This window comes from Hyperoodon ampullatus, assembly GCF_949752795.1.
Source record: "Hyperoodon ampullatus genome assembly, chromosome: 1".
Classification (NCBI taxonomy): domain Eukaryota; kingdom Metazoa; phylum Chordata; class Mammalia; order Artiodactyla; family Ziphiidae; genus Hyperoodon; species Hyperoodon ampullatus.
In genome coordinates, this window is record NC_136914.1 from 143,874,654 (window position 1) to 143,890,533 (window position 15,880).

At 34.6% G+C, this 15,880-nt stretch overlaps 1 protein-coding gene across 2 annotated transcripts in view; it reads right to left on the reverse strand.

The window, feature by feature from the left end:
* Positions 1-15,880, reverse strand: part of ADAD1 (adenosine deaminase domain containing 1) — a gene marked incomplete at both ends in the record, with an annotated part of 50,528 nt that overhangs the window by 24,511 nt on the left and 10,137 nt on the right. The window contains 4 exons of one of the 2 annotated variants that reach the window (XM_079697074.1): positions 2,797-3,026; positions 4,218-4,355; positions 6,188-6,311; positions 13,306-13,431. In XM_079697074.1, coding sequence (XP_079553200.1) covers positions 2,797-3,026; positions 4,218-4,355; positions 6,188-6,311; positions 13,306-13,431 — 618 coding nt within the window. Of the gene's footprint in view, positions 1-2,796; positions 3,027-4,217; positions 4,389-6,187; positions 6,312-13,305; positions 13,432-15,880 lie in introns of both variants that reach the window. The other variant, XM_079697073.1, reaches the window with a different exon arrangement.

A 15,880-nucleotide genomic window follows, 5' to 3' on the forward strand; every position in this document is an offset into this window, starting at 1 on the left:
GACATGTACACACTGCAGTATTTAAAGTGGATAACTGACAAGGACCTACTGTATAGCAAAGGGGACTCTGCTCAATATTATGTAACAACATAAACAGTAAAATGTGTAACTGAATCACTTTGCTGTACAATGGAAACTATCACAACATTGTTAATCAACTATACTCCAATGTGAAATAAAAAGTAAGAGTTTGTATAATAAGTGAGAAGCTGTACTACATGACTAGTTCAATAAACTCTTAAGATTCTTTTAGCTGTACATATCACACTTTTAAGTATACAGACACTTTGAGTATTTCTCAAAGTGAGCCATTCAAATCATCTGTATCAGAATCACCTGGTGGTGCTCTTTTAAAACATATATTCCTGGGACTATCCCCCAGACATACAGTAGAGATCTTAAGAGGCTGAGAAATCTGCATTTTTAACAAACATTAAAATCTGTTTAGGGCTTCCCTGGTGGCGCAGTGGTTGAGAGTCCGCCTGCCAATGCAGGGGACACGGGTTCGTGCCCCAGTCCGGGAGGATCCCACATGCCGTGGAGCGGCTGCGCCCGTGAGCCATGGCCGCTGGGCCTGCACGTCTGGAGCCTGTGCTCCGCAACGGGAGAGGCCACAACAGTGAGAGGCCCGCGTACCGCAAAAAAAAAAAAAAAAAAAATCTGTTTAGGTTATGCCAGACAGAACACCAATTAATTAACTCTAGATATGTTCCATAAAGATGCAAAGAACGAGATTAGAAGCAATTTTACCAAGTTTTATAGTATTTTTATTGCTACCTGGTATTCCTACTGCTACGTGCAAGATGACAGGCAAAATGATGAGATCTAATTTTTAAGCCCCTGTCCAAACCACTAAATACTAAATAATTCTAAAAGAATCTAAGATTCTACCCTTTAAGAAACTAAATATAGTACAGAGTTATGTCATACAAAAGGCAAACTGTAAAATATCTTTCTTCACAAAAGTCAAAGAAAGCCTTGCATGCCAAACTTGTGACTCTAGAGAATGCATAGACATTTATCACACATTTTGTAGACATTTATCAAGAACAAAAATTGCCTTTCCTAACGAAGATTGAGAAAAGTTTGAAATGTCTGAGAGAGTATCTGAATTGACTAAAAGAAAACATCATAAAGCATAATTTTGGTATCCAAGTTAAATCTAAGAAATAAATCATCTACAAGAATAAATATTTGGAAAAAGAGTTAGAAATAACCACTTTTTACGGTGTGAGCAAACAGGCACTCTCAAATATTGCTAATGAGAATATGATTTGGAGGGTAACTTGGTAATAGTTTTCAAAATTGCAAATGCATACCTCTATGACCTGCAACTCTACTTCTAGGAATTCATTTTATATAGATATATTTTACATGTGTCAATAACAAATGTAATAAGGTCATGATTCATGATAGCATTTGGTAGCTGCAAAAGATTAAAAACAATCTAAAGTTCCATCAACCCACAACTGGCTAAATAAATTATAATACATTTGTATAAAGAAATACCATACAGAGAGTTATGAATTATAATAATGAAAAATTCTTCATATACTCATATGGAAAAATTTCCAAGACACTTTGTTAAATGAAAAGAGCAAGGTGCAGAAAAGTATGAATTGTATGATCCCACTGGTGTAAAATACAAAAAAAGTATGCATATACTTTTATAAGCATAAACTATCTTTGGAAAGAAAAACAAACTAGTAACAATGGATGCCACAGAGGTAAAATGGTTCAGAGGGCCCTAGGAGAGAAGGAAGACTTCACTGAATACCCTTTTGAATCTTTTGAATTGTGAACCAAGTAATAGGTTTCCTAAACAAAGAAAATAAGCTTAATATTAGAAAAATAAATAATTACTATTTCCTTTTTATCATTTATTAAAGCCAAACCAAACAAAAATGGCAAGAAAATAAAATATTTTGTATATACATGGAACTGAAAAAAATACTGCCTATAGGAGAAATTCCTAAAGAAATGGGTATAAAATATATAGAACAACAACAAAAAAAACCCCCACAAGAATAAAAGAAACAGCACTTTCTAAAAGTAAAACTACTTCTCATGCGAGGATCCAAAGCTTGCATATGGGCCATCATTACCAAAAATTAGCAGTAAACAAAGAACAGCCAAGTAATGGTAGTATTTAAATTGTTTCCCAAGGGTACCTGAAGCTTTGAAACTCTTAGGGCTTTATGAAAACTATAGAATTGAGTGCCCAAAATGTCTGTCAATGGGATAATATCTGGAAAACCATTCAAATATAAATACAGCATTCTATAATAGCCCCTACCAAAGAAAGAAATAAACTACTAGTTCACATTATTTGTGTTCTAGTTACTTCCAACTCACTTCACAAATCAAAAGGATCCAAATCATAACCAAATGTATAAAAAAAGCATAAAAGTAAGAAAGAACCAAAATGGGCATTTAATATTTATTTCAGGAATAACTAAATATAAGCTTTTAAATTTGATAAGTTCAAGGAAGCATCTTCTTCCAAAAGAAAGGGAAAAATTGAATACTGTACAAACAAAAGTATACATTCAAGACAGAATATATGTAATTGCCTAACATATTGATTCTTATTAGCCTCCTGATAAGATGGCAAAAGTCATATTATACTAAATGTGATGACCAGTTATCATGAAATGAAAACCTCAACAAAATAGTGGATCTGAATTTTACCTTAAGTAAAGCTTCATGCATGCAAATTCTGATTTTACACTGGTAAATAAAATATAGTGAAATGACTTAGTGAAAGAGGCCAAGAGGTACTGTAATCCGACTCACCAACAAGTATAGTGCTGATATAAACTGGATGTATAAACTGACTCAGCAATGCTCCCTGTACACCAAGCACTCCCCATCTCATCAGTTTGTCACTTGAGGCCATGCTGCTTATTCTATTAACAACAGCTGCAGGGCAATAGACAGTCAGATGAATTTTGCCTTCAACAACCACATGGAGACTCAGCTCTTCACTGGCTTCAAATGCAGACACAGAACATGGATTACGACGCCTAGAGAAAGAAAAGAAAGTTTCTTCCTTTAAAAACCAAAGCCCCGAGCTGATCTCCCTGTGCTATGCGGCCACCTAGAGGGGTGGGATAGGGAGGGTGGGAGGGAGGGAGAAGCAAGAGGGAAGAGGTATGGGGACATATGTGTATGTATAACTGATTCACTTTGTTATGAAGCAGAAACTAACACACCATTGTAAAGCAATTATACTCTAATAAAGATGTTAAAAAAACAAAGAAAACCCCAAAGCCGACAAAGTAAAATCTGTATGTACCTAAGAACTGCTCTCAAACATATTTAACTTGCCAGTGTACATTTAATTCCAGTAACAGAAATAGATGCAAACCCAAAGCAAGGTAGGATGGAGTGACTTCATTCCACAAAATTAAAACCAAACAGAAATTAACCATATTTAGAGCTCCAGCAAGGATAAATTTCATATTATTGCCATTCTTTATGTCCCTTAAAATCAAATGAAAACCTAATTTTTGTCCCTGCCATAGTTTGTGAGTTATTTCCTTTCTCCATATGAAAATTTTTAAACACTACAAAATTAGAGAATGAAAAAAAGAAAACTGGCAATTTATATTCAAGATTCACCTCCAACAAAATATGTTAAAACAATAAAATCTAAAATTATTTTTCTTGAGGTTTCTCTCAAGAGAAACACTCACCCTTGTTTTCAAAGGTGTTACTGGAAGGCTTTTAAACAAACTATAAACCGCAGTTATCTCTAGATAGTTGGACTTGAAGTGAATTTTGTGCTTGCCTGTGTTGTTCACACTTCATGCTAACTGATGCTACCCATTCATCAAGATAATGAAGTTCTGGCCACAGACTGACCAGAAGAATAGACTGCATTCCTTAACTCCTGTGTTAGTATGTGAAGAGTGTATAAATCCATACTTCCTAAAGTTTATGAAGTATTACAACTAGAAAGGAATAGAAGGTTTTCAACAGCATCAAAAAGAGAGCGGTGAAGTACATGGAATATTTAAGTAGTAGTAATGGATCAGACTGAGTGGAGGGGAAGGAGAAAGAATTTGTGGTCTCTTGCAGCCTACAAATAACACCTCAAGGCTGGAGGGAGAATATGGATAGATATGAATTTACTTGTTCTTTTGCTGTATGGATTCAGAATGCAGGATATGGCCATCCTAGATTCCTTCAAAAACAGCTTCCATAATACTTACAATTGTGACTTAATCCGGGCTGATCCTTTAGGCAACTGGTTCATATAGAGATAAATGTTGATATTCTGCTTGAGAGTGAGTAGATTAGAAGCTGGTTCTGCACAAAATATTGATTTTTTCATCACAGCAGGATTTTTGCTGTAGAAGAGTATAAGTTGTCTATAAAAGTACCTAAAATTAATGAGATAGAACTTCATCAAGTAAGAAAATTTAAAAATGAAGTATCTTAAACATTATATTCATGTTATGAACAATGTCCCTATATGTCAAAAGTTTTGATATTGATAGGAACTTGTAAAATAATCTTAGCCTTACTTAATGAAGAATTAAGTCCCTTGATAAGTCTTCAGTTAGAGCCCAGTCTGCCCGGTGACCTGCCTTAAAGCATCATTCCTCGACTACCACTCCACTCTCATTTCACATTAAAGTACTCAACTATCACTTTCTACAAAAGACCCATTTCTCTACTGATTCATCCCTTCTTTCTTAGACAGCTCTGCTCCCAGTTTCCTAGGTGAAGTATCAATTTTCTGCTTTACTTCTATTTTCCCTTCCATGCCAAAACAGGCAGACAAACAACAACTGTGGTTCCTGATGCTTAGTGGTTCTGAAGACAAAAACACAAGAGCATAGGAATAACATAACAAAGCCTGTAAGTTAAATTAAGAAGTGAAATAGATTTCCTGAAAGACAACTACTAAATCAGAGGACAAATACTCTTTTGCTTATTTAAAAAAACCATGATTTTAATCCTATCATCAGACATATATAATAAAATATTAAGCACCAGTATAAATGACAGTGTCAAGCAAGACAAGAAATAAACACAAAAGAGGTAGTTTTAAAGGGGTCAAATAATTCACTAAGCACCAAGGGGGGTGGGAGGACAATGAGCTGCATTACCTTCATGGACTTCCCAAAACCTTTCCTTTTAAGATTATAGGATTCTTTCCTTATTATTAGAGATATATACTTAAGTTTTTCAGATAAAATAATATGTCTAAATTTGTTTTAAAATACTCCAGCAAAAAAACACCACCAACAAAAAGTGAGGGTGCATAAATTAAATAAGAACAATAGAATCCTAATAACTGGATATGCTAATAATTGGATATGATCATTGGGTATTGGTATCAGAATTCTGACAACTGAATGATGGAATTAATTATCTGATTCTCACTTTTGTTTGAAAAATTCGATTAAAAATGTTTTATAAAAAGTAAACTTAATGACTTAAGAGAACAAAAGCTGGTAAATACTGCAGGAGGTAATGCTCATTCCTCACTTTTCATGTTTTTACAGAAAAGGAATTCCAAAGAGTAACATTCTTGGTTTATTTCTCTACTATCTGCTACTTATGCCTCTTATAAGGAGCAGAGTGACTGATAAGTTTGGAAAAAGAAACTAGGCATCCTCACTTCAGCCCCTTTCTCTCTTTCTCTCTGAGATCTGCCAGCCTAAAAAATACTTTATCGACACTCTGCTATATGGTAAACTTTGTACAGACCTCATGAGTGGAAACTCATTGATTACTGCCTTTGGATAAGTATGGCTAATTCAGGGGTGAACTTTACCAAGCCTACTTGGTCCAGATCTAAAGCTATAGTCTCCAATTACTTTTATCAGTAATAAAGACAGTATTTTTATCTTAAAAAAAGGTTGTATGACTCTTAAAACTGAGTTCATAAGGTCTTGATAATAGAAGCCACTAAAATTCATAGGCTAGACACTGAAATTACTATAAGGTTTCCAAAGTGACATGAAAATATCAGATGGCTTGGATAAGTAAAAGACTGCCATACCCTTGGCTCAATGATGAATAGAATTCCATTTGTAAATAAAGACATATATATGTGATTGCTTTAGGCTAAGAGCATTAATATTTGATGGCATTAAATATATTTGTTAAATATTAACAGATATATTTATATATATTTAATATATTTAATTAAATATATTTGTTACCTTACCTAAGGAGAGATCTCCTTGCCGTAACAACAGCATGAGTATCGTGCAACACTCTTCCATTTGGCTGAATGCTCTGACTATAATTGTATTCACCTGTGCCTACAGCTACAACTTCGCGCTGTCCAGCTGAAAGAAAAGGTTAACAGCAGCAGGTTATTTTTACCTTCCTCTTCCCTATGTTCAACCTCCAACTCTTTCTTACCATTTTTTTCCCCATTTATATTCAACAAACTTTTATTTGAGCATCTAGTAAATGCCTGGTGTAAAAAGAGAGTAGGTTAAATGAATTAATTACACCGGTAGTTCAATGAAAAAGTCTACCTTACCATTTTAAAGTTAGTAAAATATATTGACCAAAAAGTTGGAAAAATAATTCCACAATTTCAAATAAGAGTTTGAGAGTCTTCTAGGAAGCAAAATTTAAAAAAATACTTCAATAATATCACAATTTAAAAGGCAGATGTTTTATATTATACTTTGTCTACATTTCTACTACAATCAATAGAATTATTTTTTGCTGTACTCCATTTGAGATTTCTTTGAAACTCTATGCTCAGAAGATAGTTTTTTCCTTTCACCTCCTAACTATGTGGCCTTTCTATATCCTAGTCGCTAGATCATTGTTCTTTTTTCTCTAAATATTCTTCTCTGAGTACCTATCTCATGATATATTTTACCTCTGTGTTGATGATTTCAGAAAATCTCTAGTCCTCGTCTTTCAAAGTTCAGTTCCACATTTGCAACTACCTAAGAAAGGACTTCCATTAATTCCACAAAAATTGTTGCAGTCCTACCAAAGGCAGTGAAATAGATGCTAGGAATAAAACGCTGATTAAGACAGGCCCTCATGAAGCTTCTAATAGGAGAGAAGAAAAAAAGACTAAAACCACAAATTGTAATAAAAGCTTTGAAGGAAACAGATACACAGCTAAGTTAAAGAATATTAGGAGGAAAGATTACCTCATGAAGACCAGTTGCAGAATCCCTCCTTAAACTGAAATTTAAGTTTCATTATGAGTGAGTAGCATAAGGAGTTGGGTAAAGGATTCGAGTAAGGTCCAAGAAGCTGAATTAGGGGCTCTGTTACAGTAGTCCAGGTCAGAGATAATGACTTAAGACTCAAATGATGGAGGTTAAATGAAAAAAAAAAAAAGATCAGACCTGAGATAGAGTTTGAGGATATAATAAACAGGACTTAAAGATAAATTGTAAGATGTTAGGGGAAGGGATAAATAATGGATGACCTTAGATTTTTAGCAGCTGGATGGATGCCATTTACTGAGATAAAGGAAGCTGGAGGAGTAGGATTAGATAAGTAAAAATGTTCTATTATCTCTAATGTATTGGGTTGGCCAAAAAGTTCTAGTATGGGCGTGGGGGATGGGGTGATATAAGGGAATTGTATAGTGTCAGTGTAAGTTCTGGAATGGTGATGTATGTTCTGAGTTATAATGGGCAGTAGTGTAGCCAAGAGCTCAGCTTCTTTCTCTGTAACTCAAACTGCAATGTTCCAGGGAGATACTAGAGTTTGATAATGTAGGAAAAAGAGGAAATAACCAAAAGAAGAAATTCACCAAGATGTAAGAGGAAATGGCAGGGAAGCCTACCCTGTCCTCCACTGGGCTCACAGCCACCACACAGGATCTGGTCTTACAGCCAACTGGGTCAGGGGCCAGGCCTGCCTACCTGCATGCCCAGAGTAGTAGGCCCCATCACAACAGAAGGGCACACACATTCTAAATAGAGGGCACCCCTAGAGTATACAGCCCTGGTGACCAGAGAAGAATGTGTTGCTGGGCCCCATAGGATGTCTCCTACAAAAGGCTACTTCTCCAAGAGGGGGAAATGTAACTGAACTATCTAACACATAGAAATAAACACATAGAGAATTGGGCAATACGAAGAGACAGAGAATTATGTTCCAAACGAAGGAATAAGACATAACCTCATAAAAAGAACTAAATGAAGTGGAGATAAGCAATCTACTTGATTAAAGAGTTCAAGATAATGATCATAAAGATGGTCACTGAAGACAGGAGAAGAATGGATGAACACAGAGGTAGAAAATATAAAGCACCACCAAACAGAGCTAAGAAATACAATAACTAAAATAAAAAATACACTAAAAAAATCAACAGTAGATTTGCTAGTACAGAGGAACGAATCAGCGATCTGGAAGACAGAGTGGTGGAAATCACCTAAGCTAAAGAGAAAAAAAAAGAATTTAAAAAATGAGGATAGTTTAAGACACCTCTGAAACAATACCAAGCATACTAACATGTGCATTATAGGGGTCCCAGAAGGAGAAGAGAGACAGAAAGAGAACTTATTTGAAGAAATAGTAGCTAAAAACTTCTCTAACCTGGGGAAGAAAATATAAATCCAGGTCCAGGAGTCACACAGTCTCAAAAAGGTGAACTGAAAGAGGTTCAAACCAAGACACATTATAATTAAAAAGGCAAATATTAAAGATAAAGGAAGAGAACAGCAGAAAGAGAAAGGCAACTAGTTACATACAAGGGAACTCCTATAAGACTTTTAGCTGACTTTTCAGCAGAAACTTTGCAGGCCAGAAGGGAGTGGCACAATATATTCAAAGCAATGAAAGGAAAAAAACCTACAATGAAAGGAAAAAACCTACGGTAGAGGATACTCTACCTGACCAGGTTATCATTTAGATTTGAAGGAAAGACAAAGATTTTACAAATAAGCAAAAACTAAAAGAGTCAGCACCAAAAAATCAGCTTTACAAGAAATGTTAAAGGGACTGCTCTAAACAGAAAAGATCATAATTAGAAATATGAAAATTACGAAAGGAAAAATTTCACTGGTAAAGGCAAACATACAGTAAAGTTGATAGATCAGCCACTTATAAAATTAGTAGGAAGGTTAAAAAACAAAAGCAGTAAAATCATCTACAGCCACAACAAGTAGTTAAGGGATACACACGCCAAAAAGATGTAAAATACATTAACCTTTGGGGGGAGTAAAAATACAGGGTGATTAGAATGCATCTGAACTTGAGAGATCATCAACTTAAAATACTCACCCATAAATATATATATATATATATATATATAACTATATATATATATATATATATATATATATATATAATTATATATGTACCTCATGGTAGACGTAAACCAAAAACCTATAATACAGATGCACACACAAAAGAGGGAAAGGAATCCAAACACAACCGCTAAAGACAGTCATCAAATCACAAGGGAAGAGAGCAAAAGAAGGGACAAAAAAGAACTATAAAAATAACCTGAAAACAAGTTAACAAAATGGTAATAAGTATATATCTATCAATAATTACTTTAAATGTAAATGAACTAAAAGCTCCAATCAAAAGACATAAAGTGTCTGTATAAGAAAACAAGATCCGGTCTTCCCTGGTGGCACAGTGGTTGAGAGTCTGCCTGCCAATGCAGGGGACACGGGTTTGTGCCCCGGTCCGGGAAGATCCCACATGCCGCGGAGCGGCTAGGCCCATTAGCCATGGCCGCTGAGCCTGCGCGTCTGAAGCCTGTGCTCCGCAACGGGAGAGGCCACAACAGTGAGAGGCCCGCGTACCGCAAAAAAATAAAAAATAAATAAAACAAAACATAGAAGAAAACAAGATCCACACATATACTACCTACAAGAGACTCACTTCAGATCTAAAGACACACACAGATTGAAAGTGAAGGGGACAAAGGTATTCCATGCAAACAGAATGAAAAGAAAGCTGGAGTAGCAATACTTATTATCAGACAAAACAGACTTTAAAACAAAGACAGTAAAAAGACAAAAGAGAACACTACACAATGAAAAAGGGATCAATCCTAAAAGTATATATAACATTTGTAAATGTAAAGCACTCAACATAGGAGTACCTAGATATATAAAGCAAATATTAATAAACGTAACAGGAGAAACTGACAATAATACAGTAATAGTAGGGGACTACACCCCACTTCCATCAATGGCCAGACCATCCAGACACAAAATCAATTAGAAAACGCCGGTTTTGGATGACACATCAGACCCAATGGAAGTTAACATATATGGAACATTTCATCCAAAATAGTAGAATACACATTCTTTTCAAGTGCACGTGGAACATTCTCCAGGACAGATCACATGCTATGCCACAAAGTAAGTCTCAATAAATTTAAGAATACTGAAATCATATAAGGCATCTTTTCCGAGCACGACGCTATGAAAATGGAAATCAATCACAAGAAACAAAAGCACAAAAAAGCACAAACAGGTGGAGTCTAAACAACTTGCTACTAAACAATCAATGGATCACTGAAGACATCAAAAAGGAAATAAAAAAATACCTGGACACAAATGAAACTGCAAGCACAATGACCCAAAACCTATGGGATGTAGCAAAAGCAGATGTAGGAAGGAAATTAAAACAAGTCTACTTCAGGGCTTCCCTAGTGGCTCAGTGGCTGAGAATCCGCCTGCCAATGCAAGGGACACTGGTTTGAGCCCTGGTCTGGGAAGAGCCCACATGCCATAGAGCAACTAAGCCTGTGTGCCACAACTACTGAGCCTGAACTCTAGAGCCCGTGAGCCAGAACCACTGAGTCCACGTGCCACAACTACTGACGCCCACACACCTAAACCCAGGCTCCGCAACAAGAGAAGCCACTGCAATGAGAAGCCCGCACACCACAATGAAGAGTAGCCCCCACTCGACGCAACTAGAGAGGGCTGGCGTGTAGCAACAAAGTCCCAATGCAGCAATCAATCAATCAATCAATCAATAAAATAAATAAAACTATAAAACTTCTAAAAAAATTAGAAAAAACAAGTCTACTTCAGGAAACAAGAAAAATCTCAAATCAATCATCTAACCTTACACCTAAAAGAACAAGAAAAATAGATATAGCCAAAACCTAAAGTTAGAAGAAAAGAAATCATAAAGGTCAGAGCAGAAATAAATGAAAGAGACTAAAAAAAAAATAGAAAAGATCAATGAAACTAAGAGTTGGTTCTCTGAAAAGAAACAAAATTGATAAACCTTTAGCCAGATACATCAAGAAAAAGAGAGAAGGCCCACATAAATAAAATTGGAAATGAAAAAAGGGAAGTTACAACTGACACCACAGAAATACCAAGAATCATAAGAGATTACTCTGAACAATTATATGCCAATAAAATGAAAAACCTATAAGAAACAGATAAATTCCTAGAAACATACAATCTCCCAAGACTGAACCAGGAAGAAACAGAAAATATGAACAGACCAATTACTAGTAATGAAATTGAATCAGTAATTTAAAAACTCCCAACATACAAAAGTCCAGGACCAGATGGCTTCACAGGTGACTTCCACCAAACATTTAGAGAAGAGTTAATACCTATTCTTCTCAAACTATTCCAAAAAATTGAAGAGGAGGGGTCACTTCCAAACTCATTATAAGGCCAGCATTACCCTGATACCAAAACCAGACAAAGATACCACAAAAAAGAAAATTACAGACAAATATGCCTAAACACAGATGCAAAAAAATCTTCAGCAAAATATTATCAAACCAAATTCCACAATACATTAAAAGAAGGATCATACACCATAATCAAGTGGGATTTATTCTGGGGATGCTAGGATGGTCTAATATCCACAAATCAATCAATGTGACACACCACATTAACAAACTGAAAATTTAAAAGCATATGATCATCTCAATAGATGCAGAAAAAGCTTTCAGCAAAATTCAACATCAATTTATGATTAAAAAGAAAAAACTCTCAACAAAGTGGGTAGGAACAGAACATACCTCAACGTAATAAAGGCCATATATGACAAACCCACAGCCAACATCATACTCAATGGTGAAAAGCTGAAAGCATTTCTTCTTATATCAGAGGAATAAGATAAGGATACCCACCCTCACTACTTTTATTCAACATAGTATTGGAAGCCCTAGCCACAGTAATCAGACAAGAAAAAGAAATAAAAGGAAAACAAATTGGATCAGAAGACTGTCACTGTTTGCAGATGACATACTATATACAGAAATCCTTAAAGACTCCACCAAAAAACTATTACAACTAATAAATGAATTCAGTAAAGTTGCATGATATAAAATTAATATATAGAAATCTGTTGCATTTCTATACACTAATAATGAACTATCAAAAACACAAATTAAAAAAGCAATCCCACTTAAAATTGCATCAGAAAGAATAAAATACATAGGAATAAATCTAACCAAGGAGGTAAAAGACATACTTAGAAAACTGTAAGACGTTAATGAAAGAACTGAAGTTGACAACAAATAAATGGAAAGATATACCATGCTCAAGGACTGGAAGAAGTAATATTCTTAAAATGACCATACTACCCAAGGCAATCTACAGACTCAATGCAATTCCTATCAAAATATCAACAGCATTTTTCACAGAACTGGAACAAATAATTGTACAATTTGTATGGAAACACAAAAACACCCAAACAGCCAAAGTGATCTTGAGACAGAATGAGAAAGCATGGAGGTATCATGCTCCATGATTTCAAACTAAAGTTGACCCTTTAACAATCATATATATCTTCTCCCCAACTAGGTTACAAAAAATCCTTAAGAATAAGAACCAAATATCAAATTGTTTTTGTATCATCTATAATATTCAAATGTGTTTAATTAATGATCAATGTAGAATATTACAGGATAAATAAAAGATAAAATGTAATTGGAATCACATAGTAATATTCACAGGAAAAAACAAAGATTCATGATTTTTCACTTTAATCTTTTATTATTTGAAAGTGAAGAAAATATATTAATTTTTATAGAGTCCCTCTCAATATTTGTTATAATGGGGTTAGATTTCAAGCTGGTAGTGACTCCAACACAGTTACTGATTAAAATATTAGGTTATTTTACCATTCTACAGTTCTCTATTGGTTCCTGTTCAGTATACTTTATCTCTACCTTTGAGAATCTTTGTGTTTAATGACCCACACCTACTAGAAAAGGCCACTTCAAATCAGTGCAGCACCACTGTCAACAGGGGCAAAGGTAGTTAATTAAAATATTACTCTAGCATAGTTCAGATCATTAAGTTACTTAATAGTTTTTGTACAAATGAACACATCCCAAGTACTTGCACTTACCTCTTTCAATTATAAAAGCAGCTAATGAGTTGCCACATTTCAGATACCCTGAATGATTAGAAATTAGTTGATAAAATGTTTCTTCAACAATCTGTGAAATCTTTGCGAACTGAACATGTCTCCCTTCTAGAAAAAAAAATCAAATGCATTATGAATTTGAAGAACACTGTGCTTTCTCCCAGAGGTCTCTGTTATTCATCTTATAACCTTTCAATTGAATGAGTTAATTTATAGAGATATGTAAGCAAATTTATAATTTATGTCATGATTGAGATTTTAAAGTATTCCATTCTAAAAGAACACAAGTTATTGAGCTTTCTGGATAGATTCTTGTAAAAAGATGTACAAGTATTACATATTAGAGGATTACTAATTTATAATTGATAAAACTTTCAAAAGTCACACAGGACACAAGACAATTCTCTGTTGTATGGGACTGTCCCACATTGCCTGACAAGCAACATCTCAATGAATGCCAGCAGTCTTCCCCAATCACTGTGACAATCAAAATATACTCCTAAGTATTTGCCCCACTGACAACCACTGCAAAGCACTAAACTCTTAGACTCTTGATATAGTTCCACGTTCGCACTAAAAAAAAAAGTCCCAAACTTTGAAAGGAGATAGTCTGAAGTAATCAGGATTACCATAGAACAGTTATAACCAAGAATAGACATCAAAGGTCACCCACGGACCTTTTAAAAAAAATGAAAGACTTGAGGTTCTGAGATAGGGCCCTGGCCATCTGTTGCTTTGTGTATGTATGCTTGTATATCCCCAGGGAAGAATCATTATTCTAGAGAACGAGAGGTTGCAGAATCACTTAATATAGTATTTCTCAAAGTTTAGTTGTTTACTAAACACTGATAGTTCCTGTTAGTTGCATGACAGTTGCTAAGTAGTCTATCAAGTGGTTCGCAGTCCACTATATCCTCAGAGGAAAAAAGTAAATGAAACAATTTTGCTCTCATACCTTGCATATATATGAATTGTATAACTATATTTTTCACAGAAATTCTTTTTACCTGCTTAATAATTATATTAAAAAGGCACATAAATGATAAAAATTTAATGTTAGTAGTCTCAGCTAATACAACTCATTTCAGTTAGGCCATCTACAAGTGTTTACTTATATTTGTCAAACTTGAATTTTTCTTTGTTAATATTGTTAATGCTCTCTTAGCAAAAACATGTAAAGTCACATCAAAAAGAGTTAAAGAACATCATAAACAATGGGAAGAATGAACTACTTGCTATATTCTTTTATCTAACCACAAAGCATACAATGAGAAGGTGCAAATTATTATAAGTGCATGCTAGCATACATTTCATTTAAATTAGTAAAACCATCGTGTGGTGTAAAAATTAGCTTTTGGTGTTTATGCAGTAAAACTATGACTGAGAAGTACTCAACAACTTGGCTCAGCTTATTAACAAAAGCTTATGATACAGGAGAAGCATATTCATTTGATGATATTATAAAGTTAAACGTTTTTTTCCCACTGAAACAGCAATATAGAGATGTACATTCAGAAGTCTCCCTCTCCAAATGCAACCACTATTACCAGTATGGATATTTTGATAAACAAAATATACATCTAAACATACACTACTTTAAAAAATAAAAACTGGGGCATGCTAAAATCCACTTTGCATTTACAGTAAGTTCTCTACATACAAACCTTCAAGTTGTGAACTTTCAAAGATGCAAAGGTGCGTTCACATCTCCAATCACGTAAGTTAGTTCACGTGTCTGTCATTACACTGTCACGTGTGTGCATCCTCTACAAGTGGTTGTGCTTTTGTGTACTTTACTGTACAGTACTGTATACAGTAGTACAGTATATTTATTTCAAGCCTAGGATGTCTGGAAGCAAGTGTAAAAGCAGCGGTGATGTAGCTGATACTACTGTACTTTTCAAGGTACTGTATTGTAAAATTAAAAATGTTTTATTTTTTGTGTTTGTTTTTTATGTATTATTTGTGTGAAAAGTATTATAAACCTATTACAGTACAGTACTATATAGCCGATTGTGTTATTTGGGTACCTAGGCTAACTTTGTTGGACTTATGAACAAACTGGACTTACAAACATGCTCTCAGAACAGAACCTGTTTGTATGTAAGGGACTTACTGTACTTGGTCTTGGGCATCACTCAGAGGTAGTGCTACCCTCCTTCTTAATGGTTTTATAGAATGAATGCACTGTAACTTATTTAATCATGTCCTATATAGTGAGCAATTATTTTGTGCAATGATATAGAATAGAAAAATACACTGCAATTAGTACTGACAGATCAAGAATTATGTGTGTGGCAAGAGAATATTTTGCTGCATATTAAGAACGTTGCACCTGAATATCATAAAGAATGTTTGGAAGTTAACAACATACTGATACAGCTCTTGATCTTAACTGGTGTTGAAGGAAATAACAAATGTTGTGAATATAATCAAATCTTAGTTACTAAATGTATCTCTTACTAGCATGCATATGAAGGAATAAGGAGCAAGTGCAATACTATTTTTCCTATACATGTGCGCTGGTTGCTGAGGAAATAAAATGTTCTCACAAACT